General features: G+C 40.8%; 1 protein-coding gene across 2 annotated transcripts in view; it reads left to right on the plus strand.

Annotated features, from left to right (window-relative positions):
- Nucleotides 1–12,195, plus strand: part of LOC119907525 — a 33,222-nt gene extending 21,027 nt beyond the window's left edge. The window contains exons 2-8 of one of the 2 annotated variants that reach the window (XM_038725288.1): nucleotides 508–700; nucleotides 838–1,044; nucleotides 4,329–5,428; nucleotides 5,516–5,585; nucleotides 6,708–6,882; nucleotides 7,023–7,187; nucleotides 10,116–12,191. In XM_038725288.1, the coding sequence (XP_038581216.1) occupies nucleotides 508–700; nucleotides 838–1,044; nucleotides 4,329–5,428; nucleotides 5,516–5,585; nucleotides 6,708–6,882; nucleotides 7,023–7,173 (1,896 nt within the window). In that variant the 3' untranslated portion in view covers nucleotides 7,174–7,187; nucleotides 10,116–12,191. Of the gene's footprint in view, nucleotides 1–507; nucleotides 701–837; nucleotides 1,045–4,328; nucleotides 5,429–5,515; nucleotides 5,586–6,707; nucleotides 6,883–7,022; nucleotides 7,188–10,115 lie in introns of both variants that reach the window. The other variant, XM_038725289.1, reaches the window with a different exon arrangement.
- The last annotated feature ends 2,301 nt before the right edge of the window (nucleotides 12,196–14,496 follow it).

Below are 14,496 nucleotides of genomic sequence, written 5' to 3' on the forward strand. Positions count from 1 at the left end.
TAATTAAAACTTGACTTGCAATTTGGGCATTAGATAAAAAGGGAATTATCAGAATAAAACAAAACATGTGACAGTACATACATTGCACTTAAAACAGTCTCTAAAATGTTAAAATGAATGCTGGGAACAGAAGAAAAGGATCACCAGGAAGGCATTATTTATTGTCACACACTCCAGTACAGTAGGAGGCGGTGTACACCTGAGAGTTGTTTGCAACCCGCCATTAACAAAGAGAAGAAGAAGATGTGACACCGGAAGCAGTTTTACTGACTGATCGAGAAACATCCGAACTGTGTGTTGCCATAAAATGCACCCAGAGTAAAACCAGAGCCTGTATGCATGGATAAAAACAACGATAAACGTGGACTTTGTGGAAACATTTCAGGAAGTTTCACCTCAGACTTCTCTACTGTTAACGTTAGCCAAGAATGCTAAATGAAGTTAGCTTAGCTTGCTAGCTGGAGAGAGAACTCGAGCACACCAGACTGTGTTTTTCATTTGTTTAAAATGTCTAAAGTCCAGATGCTGAGAGGTTTTATCAACCAGCGACTAACTGCGGCTGCTGAAGAGATATTTGGGCTGTTTGAAAGAACGATATCAGAGTACGAGGAGGAACTCTGTCGTTCCAAAGAGGAGAACCAGAGACACAGGAAACTACTGGACGCTGTTTTCCAGCCTGAAGTCCGGTTACACAGAGCAGGTTTGTCCTCTTTACTGCTTATTCTCACTGCAGACTGCTGCAAACCTGCTGCTGCTAAACGTTGGTCCTATAGTCCAAATCAGTGGTAGGGGAAACACTGGGAAGTTACAGTGCATGTGTTTCATAATTCTCCACAGCTGTCCAGCAGCTGTTGGTGAGTAAAGAAGAGGTTCCCCCTGAGCAGCAGCAGCAGTGGAGCCCCAGGCTGGACCAGGAGGACCCACCAGAGCCCCCACACATTAAAGAGGAACAGGAGGAACTCTGGACCAGTCAGGAGGGAGAGCAGCTTCCAGAGCTGGAGGAGGCTGAGATCACAGAATTCTTATTCAGGGCCTCATCACAGGGTAAGATAACATCTGAGCTGTCTAATGTTCCTGATAATTAGTGTTATGAGCACAAGAATAGTGTTTGTTTTCTCAGTGTTTTGAAGGCTGGACAGTCTCTATAAAGCTGGATTGAATTCACCCAGACCATCAGGCTTTGGCATCTTGGGAATGCATTTTTGTCTGAAACTGCCTAAACAATAGAAGAAAAACTCTGAAGTTGAAACAATGAAAATTGTAACACATAAACTTTAAGTGGACTTAAGTCCTAAGATGTTCAACTTTCTACCATCAAAGTTAGTTGTGACTGTAATAGCACTATTCACTATTCCAATGTCCTTTTCCTTTACTGTTTATACAGCTGTTTATAGGACTAAAATCTTATGCAGACACAATAGATTTTCCAATTATTATTTGCGGTTGAGTTTGTTGTTTATTGCAGCAGCAAGCAGTTGTTCAAAGAGATGAACATACCGATTTGTTTTATTTTATTTATATATTTATTTTTATTTATTATAATTCTATTGTAGCAAGTTGTCACCTGTTGTTCTTTTCTGGTCTGGTGAGAAGTGTGTGCGCTCCTCCTACCTGTGTCTACACGTAGACATTTTTAGAAAATAAGATAAATTTCTATTAATTTCTGCAGGAGAAGGGATGTTGAACTGTTCTGTATCGGCTTAATTGAGCACAACAAGTGTCTTAAACAGAGAGCAGTTTGTGGAAAGACACAGATAAAATGTCAGCCGTGTGGAAATATTTTAAATTGGAAAACAAAAGCGGTACATCAGCCACTTGCAATGTGAGCATTTCGTAGTTGGCGGTAGTAAAAGGCGAGAGGAGCTCAGGGTTCATTTCTTTTATTACATTAACTTTTTAATTAAAATTTTTGGGATTTAAAAAGTGGATTTACAAATAGTGGATTACATTTACTCATTTGGCAGATGCTTTAATCCAAAGGGACTTTAATTTGAGGAACAACATACAAGTATCAACAAAGCATGAGATCTACAACTGACAATACATACTAGTAAGAGCAGCAATATATACTAAGAGCTAATAGCACGTATGGCATAAATGGGGTAAATATCTAGGGAAGGAAGTAAGAGTTAACAAATAGTGCAGTCAATACAAGATAATTGTAAGGAGATTGAAGAAGAGCACAGGAAGTGCATTTTAGAGGTTAGAGGTGTTATCAGAGTGTTCTAAGAAGAGATGAGTTTTCAGGAGGTTCTTGAAGTTAGAGAGGGACGCCCCTGCTCTGATGGCGTGTGGTAGCTCGTTCCACCATCGTGGTGTCACAGATGAGAATAGCCGGGACTGGGATCGCTTTGTGTGAAGGGATGGCAGAGCCAGGCGGCGTTCGTTGGAGGAGCGTAGCGGGCGAGAAGGAACGTAAGTTTGTATTATGGAGTTTAGGTAGATGGTGCAGACCCAGTAGTCACTCTGTATGCAGCATTAGTGACTTGAATTTGATTGTGGAGGCCACGGGGAGCCAGTGGAGGTCGCTGAGTAATGGAGTGACATCAGGCCTTTTGGGCTGATCAAAAACCAGACGCGCTGCTTCGTTCTGAACCTCAAGTAGAGGTTTCACTGCACCTGATTTAACTACACTCACTATATACTATATAGTACTATACAACTTTTTTGTTTTGTTCTCTTTTTTTGTTTTGTTCGGTTTCTGTATTTATACAGAAACCGAACAAAACAAAACAAAACAGGAGATTGCTTGAAGAAAAGTAAGCAAGGAAGTTGAACTACACGTTAAATTCAGGAAATATGCATAGCAAATCCCTGATCTGAACGCCTTTTAGGAAACAAGCATTTTAGATATTAATTAGATTTAATAATCGATTTTTGTTGACTACTTCAATTATTTCTTGCACCCTTACTGCTATCAGTTCAAAACATAGGCGGACTAGCCACCAGCAACACCAGGAGAAAACCTGGTGGGCGGGTTGATCTGTGGCCACTTGAGCAGTTTACAAAAACAGGAGTGATCAGTGTTTTAAAAGCTGTTTAAAGCTTAAACAAGCTTTTACAATTGGCCCTCGCTGCTTGTCCAGAGTCTTCACCTCCATAGTCCTCTACTGGTTTCACATCATAATTACACACAAGGAGAAGGAGCACATGCACGTAGTGTAAGTGTTTTCTATAAGTTGATGTATTTGTGTTGTAGCACTGTGGCCTCACAGCAAAAAGGTCCCGGGTTCGAACCCCAGCTGGACAAACTCCCTTTGCTTTGGCAAAAAACAAACAAACATGGCACACAAAGTCATGGCAGTGTACATGACACTTGGGGAAATATTGCCACGTAATTGATCCACTGTAGACCCAGCACCGTTTGCTTTGCAGAGAGCTGGATTTCAAGTTGTTTGGTCAGGACTAAAATACTTGGATTTAGGCTTACTGTTGGATGATGGAAACAACCTGACTGCCATATGTGGTGATAACCTTGGTTTTCATTTTGCTGGTGGATTAACAGAATATTTCAGTAGCAGCAAAAACCTTTGTAGATGGTGACGGATTGCCTTTTGTTATTTGGCCCACAACGAACACCTGCAAATTATTATGACAGTGTATAACAACTGACCTCTGACCAGGCTATAAAAGATTGCATCAAATTTTATTCAGTTTCAGTTCACTGAGGTCTTTTCACGTCTGCTCCGGTCTTCCTCCATATCTTGGGCAAGAACTTTTTGAGGAAGTAGTGACAAAGTTGTGCTTTAACTAAAAGAAATAGTTGAAATCATCTGTGCTCCAAAAAGTCATGAATGAAGTTGTATATCTGAAAGTTTTACTAGAGGATTACCACAACAACACGATGCTTCACTATGTGAGCAGAAAGAACCCGGTCTGCTGGTGCGTTCCATTTGACACGGGAAGTCGGGAATTTCAAAGGGAACGACCACTTTGCGACTTTGAAAGTCGGGAGAACCGCACTCCCCGGACTTTTTGATCCAAGACGGCTGCCCCGAGTATCAACAGTTACTGAAAGCTGTAGTTTATACTGTTGATTAACACTTCTGTGTTCTTGTGTCTCATATAAATTTTCGTACACAAAGTGCTGTCCGGCTGTGTTTGGTGTGAGTAAACTCCGCACAACCGGCGTAACGATAACTAACCTGGCAACTTGTAAACACTGGCTGTCCGAGCGAAGTTTTCCGGGTGTGACATCATTCCCAGCTCCGACTTCCGAGGTAAATGGAACGCACTACAGATTGATTAAATTTAAATTCTCTGTTAACTGTACATACTGTGAATAACCTGAACTTGTAAATATGTTCATTTTTTCCTTATCTTCATAGCACTGAACGGTAGAGCGGACACCGACTTCAACTGCGTGCCAAATGAACAGACCATGGCCTTCTCATGCTTGGAAACACAGCAGACAGATGGACATGCAAGCTGTCTAACTCCTCCGTGTGCACCCTCCGACTATCCTGGATTATCTTTGACACAAACACAGAACTCGTGGACCAGCCGGGTTGAGATTCCTTGGGACAAGATGCCAGCTTCACTCTCAAAGGCAGTTATAGGAGGTCAGAGAGCTAGCCCTGCAGACAGAAGAGCCATGGTGAGAGCCGTGGTGGGGGTCATGCAGGAACACTGCCCAAACCCCAACAGGGCTGCCTGTGTAGAGATAGCCAAAACGATCGTGTCCAGATATCCTTTGACCTTTGCAGACACAACTGGTGAAGGTGAACAGCTGGGAGTAGGTTACTATTCACTCGTCAATCAACTTAAGACAAGAGTTGAACACGTGAACCGAAACAATTTATCTCACAGGATAAGGCGACCAAGGACAACGACTCAAAGCAGCGCTGCCACAAAAACAGTGCGGTGCAAAGTCGACAGCTACGGTTGCATAAACTGGCAGCCAAAATCTTTACCAGAAGGAGAGACTTTTAAATCTTTAGAGGACAGGAGAAAAACTCTGACAGCCATATTTCGGGCCGCTGGCCCCAGAGCTGCAGACACGCCAGATATCGACGACTCAATGAGTTTAACGTACATTTATCAACGACACACGATAAACTCCTGCCCTCCTCCGAGCGTCAGTGTGATTGAAGAACAATGGCCTTTCCTCTTTACTAAAAGAGGACTCTGCGCCCATTTCAAAACCCTCACAGGCATTGATATCTGTGATCGAGTAGCAGAGGCTCTTCAAAGCAAGGGGAAGAGGATCATATACTTCTTCCAAAGGCAGAGTGAGAGCGGAGACGTGCAGAGTGAGAGCGGAGACGTGCAGAGTGAGAGCGGAGACGTGCAGAGTGAGAGCGGAGACGTGCAGAGTGAGAGCGGAGACACAACGACCATGCAGCCGAACCGGACCGGCATAGCGGCAGTGCTTCTTTTAATGAAGCACTTTCATGAGAAAGAAGACTCCATCTTCATTCTGGTTGATGTAAGTACTGTGAATTACATGATACATATATTTTTAAACTGTATTTTAGACATGTTGTAATCTCTTGGGTTTTTTTGTGTTTTAAAGCCAACTGCAACAAAGGCATCCATTGAGAAAGACACGACCCTACCAGCCACACCAAGACTGATATTGCTTGGTAAGACAAGACTTAACTGATGATTTGGAGACAGGTTAAAATGTCCATTTTGGAGTATGCTTTCAAGTAGGCGTGTGACGAGACGAGATTTTAACACTATTTTTAAGAAATCTTTGATGCAAAATTTTGAGCATTAAACACTTTATTTCCTGCATTCTGAAGAATTTTTTTGCACCGGTTTATGGTGATTTTTATTTATGGAAAGAGGAACATACGATTCAGGTGGCAGGTGACAATTCAAAATCTAAAGCCTATCAATAACAGAATAAATGCAGTGCAGCTCTGAGGCACTCTATGCAGCTCTCAGATTTGTTTCTCCTGTAGATCAACATTTCTCCTGTAATATCATCCCTGCTGTGTCATGATTTAGTCTTCCCTCATCTTTGTGTCTTTGTTTGGGGAAGTAACTTCTTTAAATGTGCATGTTGCACCTTTTCACCTCCATGAAAAATTAATTCAGTGATAAACTCCTGGACTTTAATAGCTCCTGTGTTTCAGATTTTCTCTTCATGGTCAAAACCTGGTCTGTGTTCCCTGACAGGTCCAGAGAAAAGTCATAACCAGACTAATGTCATAATTTGATGAGAAGTCTACCTGCCCTTTACTCTGCTGTGCGTTACGTCATTGATCCGCTGGTAGTAACGTTTTCCCCTTCAGGCCGTTTGACCGACTCCGTTTGGGACTGCATATTGCAAGTGAAACTGAAAGTACCTGCAACACTGATCAGACAGAAATCCACAAATCTGCACATGATAACTTCAGCAGCTCTGATAAAGTGCAGCTCACAGTCTCAAACAGAGCAGGCTGCTCTTCAGTTTTTAAGATGTTTATGTTGCAAAACTCTACCAGTCAGTGACCACTCGTCACAGCTGTCTTGACTCACAGTGCAGTTGATAACTATCAGGGCGTACGCTGTTGTGGCATCAGCTGGGCTGGAGTTGATCAGCTCCTCCTATTTTATCAGTTATACATTTGTATTTCACTGCGTGAGAAAATTAATGTGTGGCTTGACAGCATGTCAGAAATGTCAGTGAGTCTCGTGAGACAGCTTTTTTTTTTTACCTGATGAGAAATCTCGCACACCTATTTTTAAGTGTTCACTTCGTCTTTGTTATCTTTCAGGGAAAACGTTTCTCTCAGCAACAAAGTGGATGGTGAGCATCGAGGGAAAGGTGGCCTTTGTCTTGGAGGAGCACCTGGGTTTTGCAGACGCCTTGTCTGTGTTTTTTGGATGCTTCTATGTTTTCAACATAGAATACCAGGAGCCTGCGTGTGCGACCCTGGAACTCATACAACGGTGAGTCTTTTTTTTTTCTCCTCACACTTCTGTTGATTCAAAGGTTTTTCTCACATGTTGAGTTGTTACGTTTACCTGAATCACAAACATTTACTTTTTGTAGTTCCTATGTGATGAAATTTCTTCCCTCTTCCCTAAAGATACTTTGTTAGGTTAAACCCAGAGAACGGAACAAAGTGCACCGCAAAAACCGGAGTGAGTCGTAAGACAGGAGAAATTGTAAAGAGGAAGATGGCAGTCGTCAACAACAGAGTGTCATCCTTCATCCGCCAGCTAACAGAGTTGGAGTGAAGAGCTTAGATTAGGTGAGAAACTTCACAATAGGATATGTACACTGTACAGTTTATTAGGGACACCTACCTAAAACTAATGCAGTCTTACCTGTCTTGCAGTCCTAATCCTACCATATTCAGTTTTGGTTGAAATTGTTTTTGAGGGAAGCTGATTCATTTGTCAGGTCGGTTTAGATAACCAGATGTAAAAGGTTGTGGCTTGTATTGAGTTACAGGGTTGGTACAGCGCAGAGAATATTTCTTTTTTTATAAACTCATTTCCATTTGACACTTATATTTCAATCATGTCCAGACAATGTTTAGTATTTTGTACCAAAAAAGTTCAGTAGCCATTGTTAGTGTTAATTTCCTATGTTAATGTGGTTAATGATTATTTGCAGACTATGTATTTGTGAATGTGTGTGTATATAAGTGTTTTCATATTAAAAGCATTTAGGGCTGCAACTGACTTTTGATAGTCGATTTATCTGTTGATTACTGAAACGAATAATCGCAAAATGACACAATGCCTCTCATTTAGCTATTAGCCTTTAAATTATACCTGAGGATGTTTTAGGCATGTGCTAATTAACAGTCAAGACAATAAAAATAAATATTGCTTTCAAAAATGCATCTTTTAATGAACGTTTCTGCTGCAGCAACAGAAATTTCCACTGAAATCACGTTCTGATAACGCGGCCGTTGTGTATAATAATTATGTGCTACTCGCAGCACCATTACTGTAACAATCAATCAAATTGACCAACTGTATAGAAAACGTTTCAGCTCATAACGTGAAGTAACACGGCTTTAATGTGAAGCTAGCTCGCTAACTAGCTTACCAAGACGAGTCTTCATCATCCACAGAGACACGACGTTACGCGCCTCCTCTTCAGATGCTCCGGTGTTTCCAGGAGAGCTTGGCTTTGCTGCAGGTCACGACCTTTCTGGCTCAGTGAAGAGTGAAATGCTGCCACACTCTGGAGGTTTTAGGGTGTGAAGGTTTTACTGCAGCTCTGATGTTGTTTTAGTAACTTTAACGTTCACATCACTTTACTCTGTTAAGCTGACGGTGTCGCTACGGCCCGATAACGTCATGAACGAATCGATTATTAAATTCGTTGGCGACAAATTAAATAATCGATAGTCGATTAGTTGTTGCACCCCTAAAAGCATTCCAGTCTGCAGATGAGCATTTAACTTGTGTTCTTCTGTTGTAGGTAAATATACAGTTCTATATGCAGTCCAGATACTTTGTACTGCATAATACACTAATTCCTTTAATTTTCATTTTTAGTAGTACTTAATAGTTTATAATGGATCTGTTTTGTAGTTTTTAACATTTGACTCTTATTTATCAAAACTTTACTATATTTTTGTTGTTGTTTTGTTCAGTATTATGTTGGTAAGGTCTCAACACACAAAGATTGTGCCTAATGTGTGTTGTTTATGTTGTGCTTCTGAAAAGAAGTGGGGCAAAAAGAAATCCTCAAATATCGAAATCAGTATCAGACTTAAAATTCCCATATTGCTCGGGCTCTAGAACTAGACTCAGCGGGTCCACTAATACCATTTCAGCAAATCCGTTGTCAATCATTTCTTTGAGGAAAGTTTTATGTTCATCATGAAATTTCTCTTTCTTGGAAAGTAGCGGCTCAGGCTATTTGGCTATTTGTTTGAAAGCTAGGCAGTAGTGTCCATCTGTCATTTTTGCTGAGTGATTCAAAATATCCAGGAATATTATCTCTTCTCTGGACATTTCCTCTAATTCCTTTCTGGGTCTTTTTCTGAAGTCATGATTATACTGTTTTACCAGCAGACTGTAGGTTTACAATATATATTTTCAGCCAATCTGATCCCTGATGTCAGTCTCCTCTCAGGGGACCATAGATGACCCTCCCCAGTAGGGTCCTCACAGTGTATTGTCCATCCCCTTCATTGTTGAATATCTCCCAAGGTTCCTGTGCCTTGTGAGCTTTTGTGCTGGTGAGAAGGTCAATGCCAGGTTATTTCACGAATCTTGATATCCTTCGTGTAAGGCCATTGTATCAGCTCTTCTTCTCTGAGAATCTTGAGTTTGGAAACTGGCATGGTCTTATGTGTGAACTCGTATTAATGAAATTGTTTTTGTAAAGACCTGATATTTCCAAACCTGATAAGATGACTGGTCACAGGCTTCACTTGGTTCATGGTACGCAGACGAATATTGACCTTTTGTCCTGTTATATTCGGCCTTCTCATCAAGCTTTCGGTGCCGAAAGGTAGATGAATTCTCCTGTACAATGGAGAAGGTGCTGGTTTCTTCTACTATGAGGTGAGAGCAACAGCATTGCTCCCTATTGGGTCCTCATTCTGTTCTGTTTTTTTCTTTGTCCTTTTGATCAATGTGAGGTATTTTCAGAATGATTTATGTTGCACACATTACCGAAATGTTCATTAAGAAGATCTTTTAGATAATACAGGCAGTCTTTCTTTTCACTCCCCTCTCAAATGCCCTGATGATAACTTCATACTGCAATGGATTACAGTCACAGACGGGATTGTCACTAGGTGGTAGAGTAGAAGAGAGATTCAGAAGAGCAGTGATGTCATTTTGCCTGAATTATGTGACAGATATCACATTGGTTACCTTCATTCAGTGCAGAGTGTGGGTCATATTGTGACATCATCATGTCTTCAGCTGAGAGGTTTATCTGAATGCAGGACCATTGGGTTTACATGTGCACATAACATGAGCATGGAGTCACAGCGGCCTTGATCGCAGTCATTTTATGGCATTTCTGCTCTGACAAAAGGCAAAGCACACAATATGCTTGTAGTGTGTTTTAGTTTAAATGATTTCCAAATATGTTATAGAAAATGTGCAACGTTTCTCCCCATGTTTAATAAAGTAGTTATATCTGTGCTAACAGGAAATTACAGTTTCCTAAAACATGGGCAAATTTTTTTTATTCTCCCCAGATCTCTAGCAGCTGTTGGTGAGTAAAGAAGAGTTTCACCCTGAGCAGCAGCAGTGGAGCCCCAGGCTGGACCAGGAGGACCCACCAGAGCCGTCGCACATTAAAGAGGAACAGGAGGAGCTCTGGAACAGTCAGGAGGGAGAGCAGCTTCAACGGTTGCTGAAACGCAAAGGAACCCAAATACAAGTGAAACCATTTAGTTGCACAGTTTGTGGTAAAATATACCCCAGGAAGAAATGCTTAATGGCTCATATGAAATTGGATGGATGGACTTTTCAGCTGCTCAGTTTGTAAAAAAATCTTTCTATGGAGAAGAGATTTGGTGAGGCACATGAGAATTCACACCGGAGAGAAACCCTTCAAATATGCAGTCTGGTAAAAGATTTGGAATTAGCTCAACTTTGAGTTCACACTTAAGATTTCCTACTGGAGGAGAAACTTAATGTAACTGTCACTCTTGGAGACAGTTTGATCAAACACATGAGATTTCATACAGGGGAGAAACCATGTAGTTGTTCAGTGTGTGGTAAGATATTTGCACGAAAGGATCGTCTGAGACAAGAAACCATTTCGTTTTTGGTAAAAGATTTGCTCAACTTGGAACTGTGAGACGACACTTGACTGTTCACCTAGTGGCAGGGTTTGTGATAAAAGATTCACTGAGCTCTGTGGTGTCAACAAACACAAGTTTGTTGGTGAGAGCAGTAGAAATAAATTAAGCTACTTTAGAGAGATCCTGCATTCAAAACTTCACTCAGGTAAAAGTATTTGAGTGTTAGTAGAAAGTCTTATACTATTCTCTGGTATAGAATATTCTCAGGGAGGTCTAGCTTGGAGTCCTTAGCTGACCCTAAAGTATGTTTTGAGCAGTGTGCCTATATTTTTGTATTGGATGAACATTTGACGAAGAAAAAAGACTCCTTTTGTTTTTTGAACCAACAACAATTGATTTATGGACTGAATTTAATTTGCTTCTTTAAATTAACTGAACTGTTTTTTTTGGACTGAATTGAACTGAACCCTGAGTGGAAATGTGAATTGTGTTTATTGTTTTGTTTATGTGATACATTTTTATTAATAGAAGTTGCCTTTGTCGCATTTTAGAGTTTTATGGTACACTGGTTATTTGCATTCAATGTGGTGGTCCATATCATAATAATATCCTTTGTGACAGTTGGTGGGTCAAAACTTGGTGGCACCCCAAAAACGCCTGAAAGTCAAACTGTCACAATTTGACGTGTTCACATGTTGTATCTCCTCGGCCAGACCGTTCTCATCTCAGGGCGTCCAATACCAACGCTTTCAGAAAAAATTACTAAGTACCCATACACATCCGAGACTGCAGCGACATGGATTCTTTCAAATCACTTATCAAACCCCACATCTTTAGACTTAGCTTTTAACCTCAAATAATGTTATATTGCACCTGCTGCTGTTTGTTATTTTGTTATTTATATGGACGCCCCTTCGCTCTTATGTATTTATGCACCACAAGTTTTTACCTACTGTTCATATAATTTATAATTTTCTATTTATGTTTCTATCTGTTATAAATGCACATAATTTCTGGTTTTACTGTAAAGTGTCCTGAACTATAGAAATAAAATGTATTATTATCAAGTGTAGTTATTTGACGTCTGTTATGAGAAATTACATTTTTTTAAAAGGTTAGAAATGTGATGAGATCATTGTGTGGCTGGATTGGGGAGCTGTGTATATGTACTATATATAATTAGATCAGGTTTGGATTATGGGAGTGTATGGACCTACGTCAAAAACAGCTTGGAGGATTAGATGTGATCCGGGCTCTCAGATTATATATGGGAGCAATAAGAGCTTCACCAGTGCGCGGCCTACAAGCCATGACCGGAGAAATGCAACCGTGTTTATGCAGAAAACCGCTCTGTGTTTGTTATTGGATACATCTGGGAGGTCATGGAGATAGTTAGTTTGTTTGTCCAGCTGGGATGTGGTCTGTGTGCGGTTACTATAAACTCTGGTTGTACAAAAGACTAAACCTTTGTTTAATATTTATTCTATGTTCTTATTTTGAACCGCATTGTTTAAATTTTGATAAATGTTTCAATCTTTGTTTAAATTGGTTTGTTCATTGACAGAAAACCACACACACATCTCCTGAATACAGTCATACTGAACTGTTTTTCATTCTCGACTCTCATTCTCAGTTCTTGTCTGTGCCTTTGCTTGTTCTTCAGAAAAGCATCCCCACACTAGTGTTCTGGCCCTCCATGTGGAAAGCAGGGATTAACATGACTGGTTCCTCACAGTCCTACAACAATGCTGTTCTCTATACTGGTGCTAGATTTGGAGTTACTTCAAGTTCATGCGAGAAAGCAGTGTAAATGAGGAATTTAGATTATGTGCAGGTTTTTACTGAAAGATCCAGTAATAGATGATCCAGGTTCTGCAGAACCAGTTTCTAGTGACAGAGATGAGTAGTGATGTCATGGTGAAGATCTTTACCCTGTTGTGATTTAGGGTGGCTCAAAAGCGTGATATTTGCTCAAAGTTTTTGAAATTGGGCTGAGTATTTCATTTATCCTGATGTTTGTGTTATATAAATAAGCTTTAGGCCCCGTGTCCACCAAAGCGTTTTTTTCCTGAGGCCAGCATCTTTTTTTCTAGTCATTGCAACGGGAGCGCCGCGTTTTTACAACATGGTACAAACGGCAGCAGTGTGACGAGGCCTGTGCGTTTTTTCCAGTCGCCAACAGTTGAAAAATGTTCAACTTTGGGGAAAAACACAGTGCTCGTTACTGACACTTTTTACCCAGCTGTCCAATCAAAGTGCGGGAGGGGCGGGACAACACCACAGCGAGCACATCCGATCTTGAACGAAACGATGTGCCTACTCTGCGAGTTGTTTCCTCGTCCGCAAAATCTCAAGAACCCACGTACGTACGAGAGTCTGTCCTCTCATGTTTCAGCCTTCACTTCATGCAAAGCGAGAGCCAAAGCAAGTAGGCCTACCCTACTTTGTGGTGACATTTTTTTACACAGTAAAATTTGGTAGCCTACTTGCAACACATCACCTCCACGGAAATTATTTATCATGGCAACCACAGCGTCTCGAAAAAAAGCCGGTGCACCTCCAAAGCGCACCTTAGTGCCCCCAGCCAGGTGTTTTCAGCTGGTAATGAACGCTTTTGTGGACACAGGCCCATTGTTAGGCTATAGCTAATCTGTGTAATGGGTTATTCGTATCACCTCTGTCTTTGTAGGAAAAACAGAGATTTATTCATAGCAATGAAACACTTCTATCTATCTATGCCTCAATATGCCAGTTTGCACGTGCCACGGATGTAGCAACCCTTCATTCATTAATACGTATTTTTTAATTGTCCTTTTTCCATTTATTTTGGCTCCATGTCAACATCCTTCTTGGTAGATTAGAGGATCATTGACATCACCTGTTGCACAGGGTAAGGGGACTGACTCCTCAACAATGATTGAGAGCAGCTTGGTGAATCCCCTCTTTGCCAATCAGGGTGACGATGCCCATCCGTCAAGGCATAAAACAGGTGGGGAACTGCACACCCAGAGCTTCCCGATCCTTGTCCTTTGGACACAATAGTTTATTTAGCTTAAGGCGGAGAAGGATTTTCTCAGCACACAGCAACCAGTAACTAAAGCTGCCAGAAATGTAGTGGAGCAAAAGTACAATATCTGCCTCTGAGATAAAGTGCAGAAGTGGTATAAAGTTGCATGAAATGGAAAAGAAAGTACAAGAAGCTGTGATTTGCTGCTGATTCTGCCCAGACTCTAATAGGATTTGATAGTTATTTTTCCGTGAATGAAACAATGTAGTGTGTCTGCAGTGTTCACCAAATTTAATGAAGTGATGTATAGATTAACCCAGTTTTTTAAGTCTGTTAAAATCAATACTTGCCCATTCTGAGCTGGTGACCTTCCTGGTTGCAGTAGTGACAGAGTTTGACGGAAAGTCAATATAAAAGGATTAAATAGCCTCCTGCAGCACAAAACCACATTTACTTTATAGATGTAGAACCTTGAAAACCACTTGCTAAAAATTTTATAACTAGTCATACTGTCTACAGCGGGGAAGAGGACACATTAAGACTTTTTGTTTTGAGGACATTAACCTATTATAACATTAAGTTATTAATTAATCAATTACAAGAAAACCTCTCTAGATCTATGTTTCCGTGCAGCTGCTGTTGGTGTGTAAAGAAGAGCAGCAGCAGTGGATTCACAGTCTGGACCAGGAGGACCCACCACAATCAGTACCTAAACATATCTGAATACGAATGTAAGGTTAAATGCATTTGCAGAATATTGCATGTGTTCTGCTGTGTATTGGGAGAAGCAACTCGCTGAGCGCTGATAAGAGCAGTCAGTAG

Source organism: Micropterus salmoides, unplaced genomic scaffold, assembly GCF_014851395.1.
Source record: "Micropterus salmoides isolate LMB-PRFRI ecotype aquatic unplaced genomic scaffold, ASM1485139v1 Ms_hic_scaffold_17, whole genome shotgun sequence".
Taxonomy (NCBI): Eukaryota; Metazoa; Chordata; class Actinopteri; order Centrarchiformes; family Centrarchidae; genus Micropterus; species Micropterus salmoides.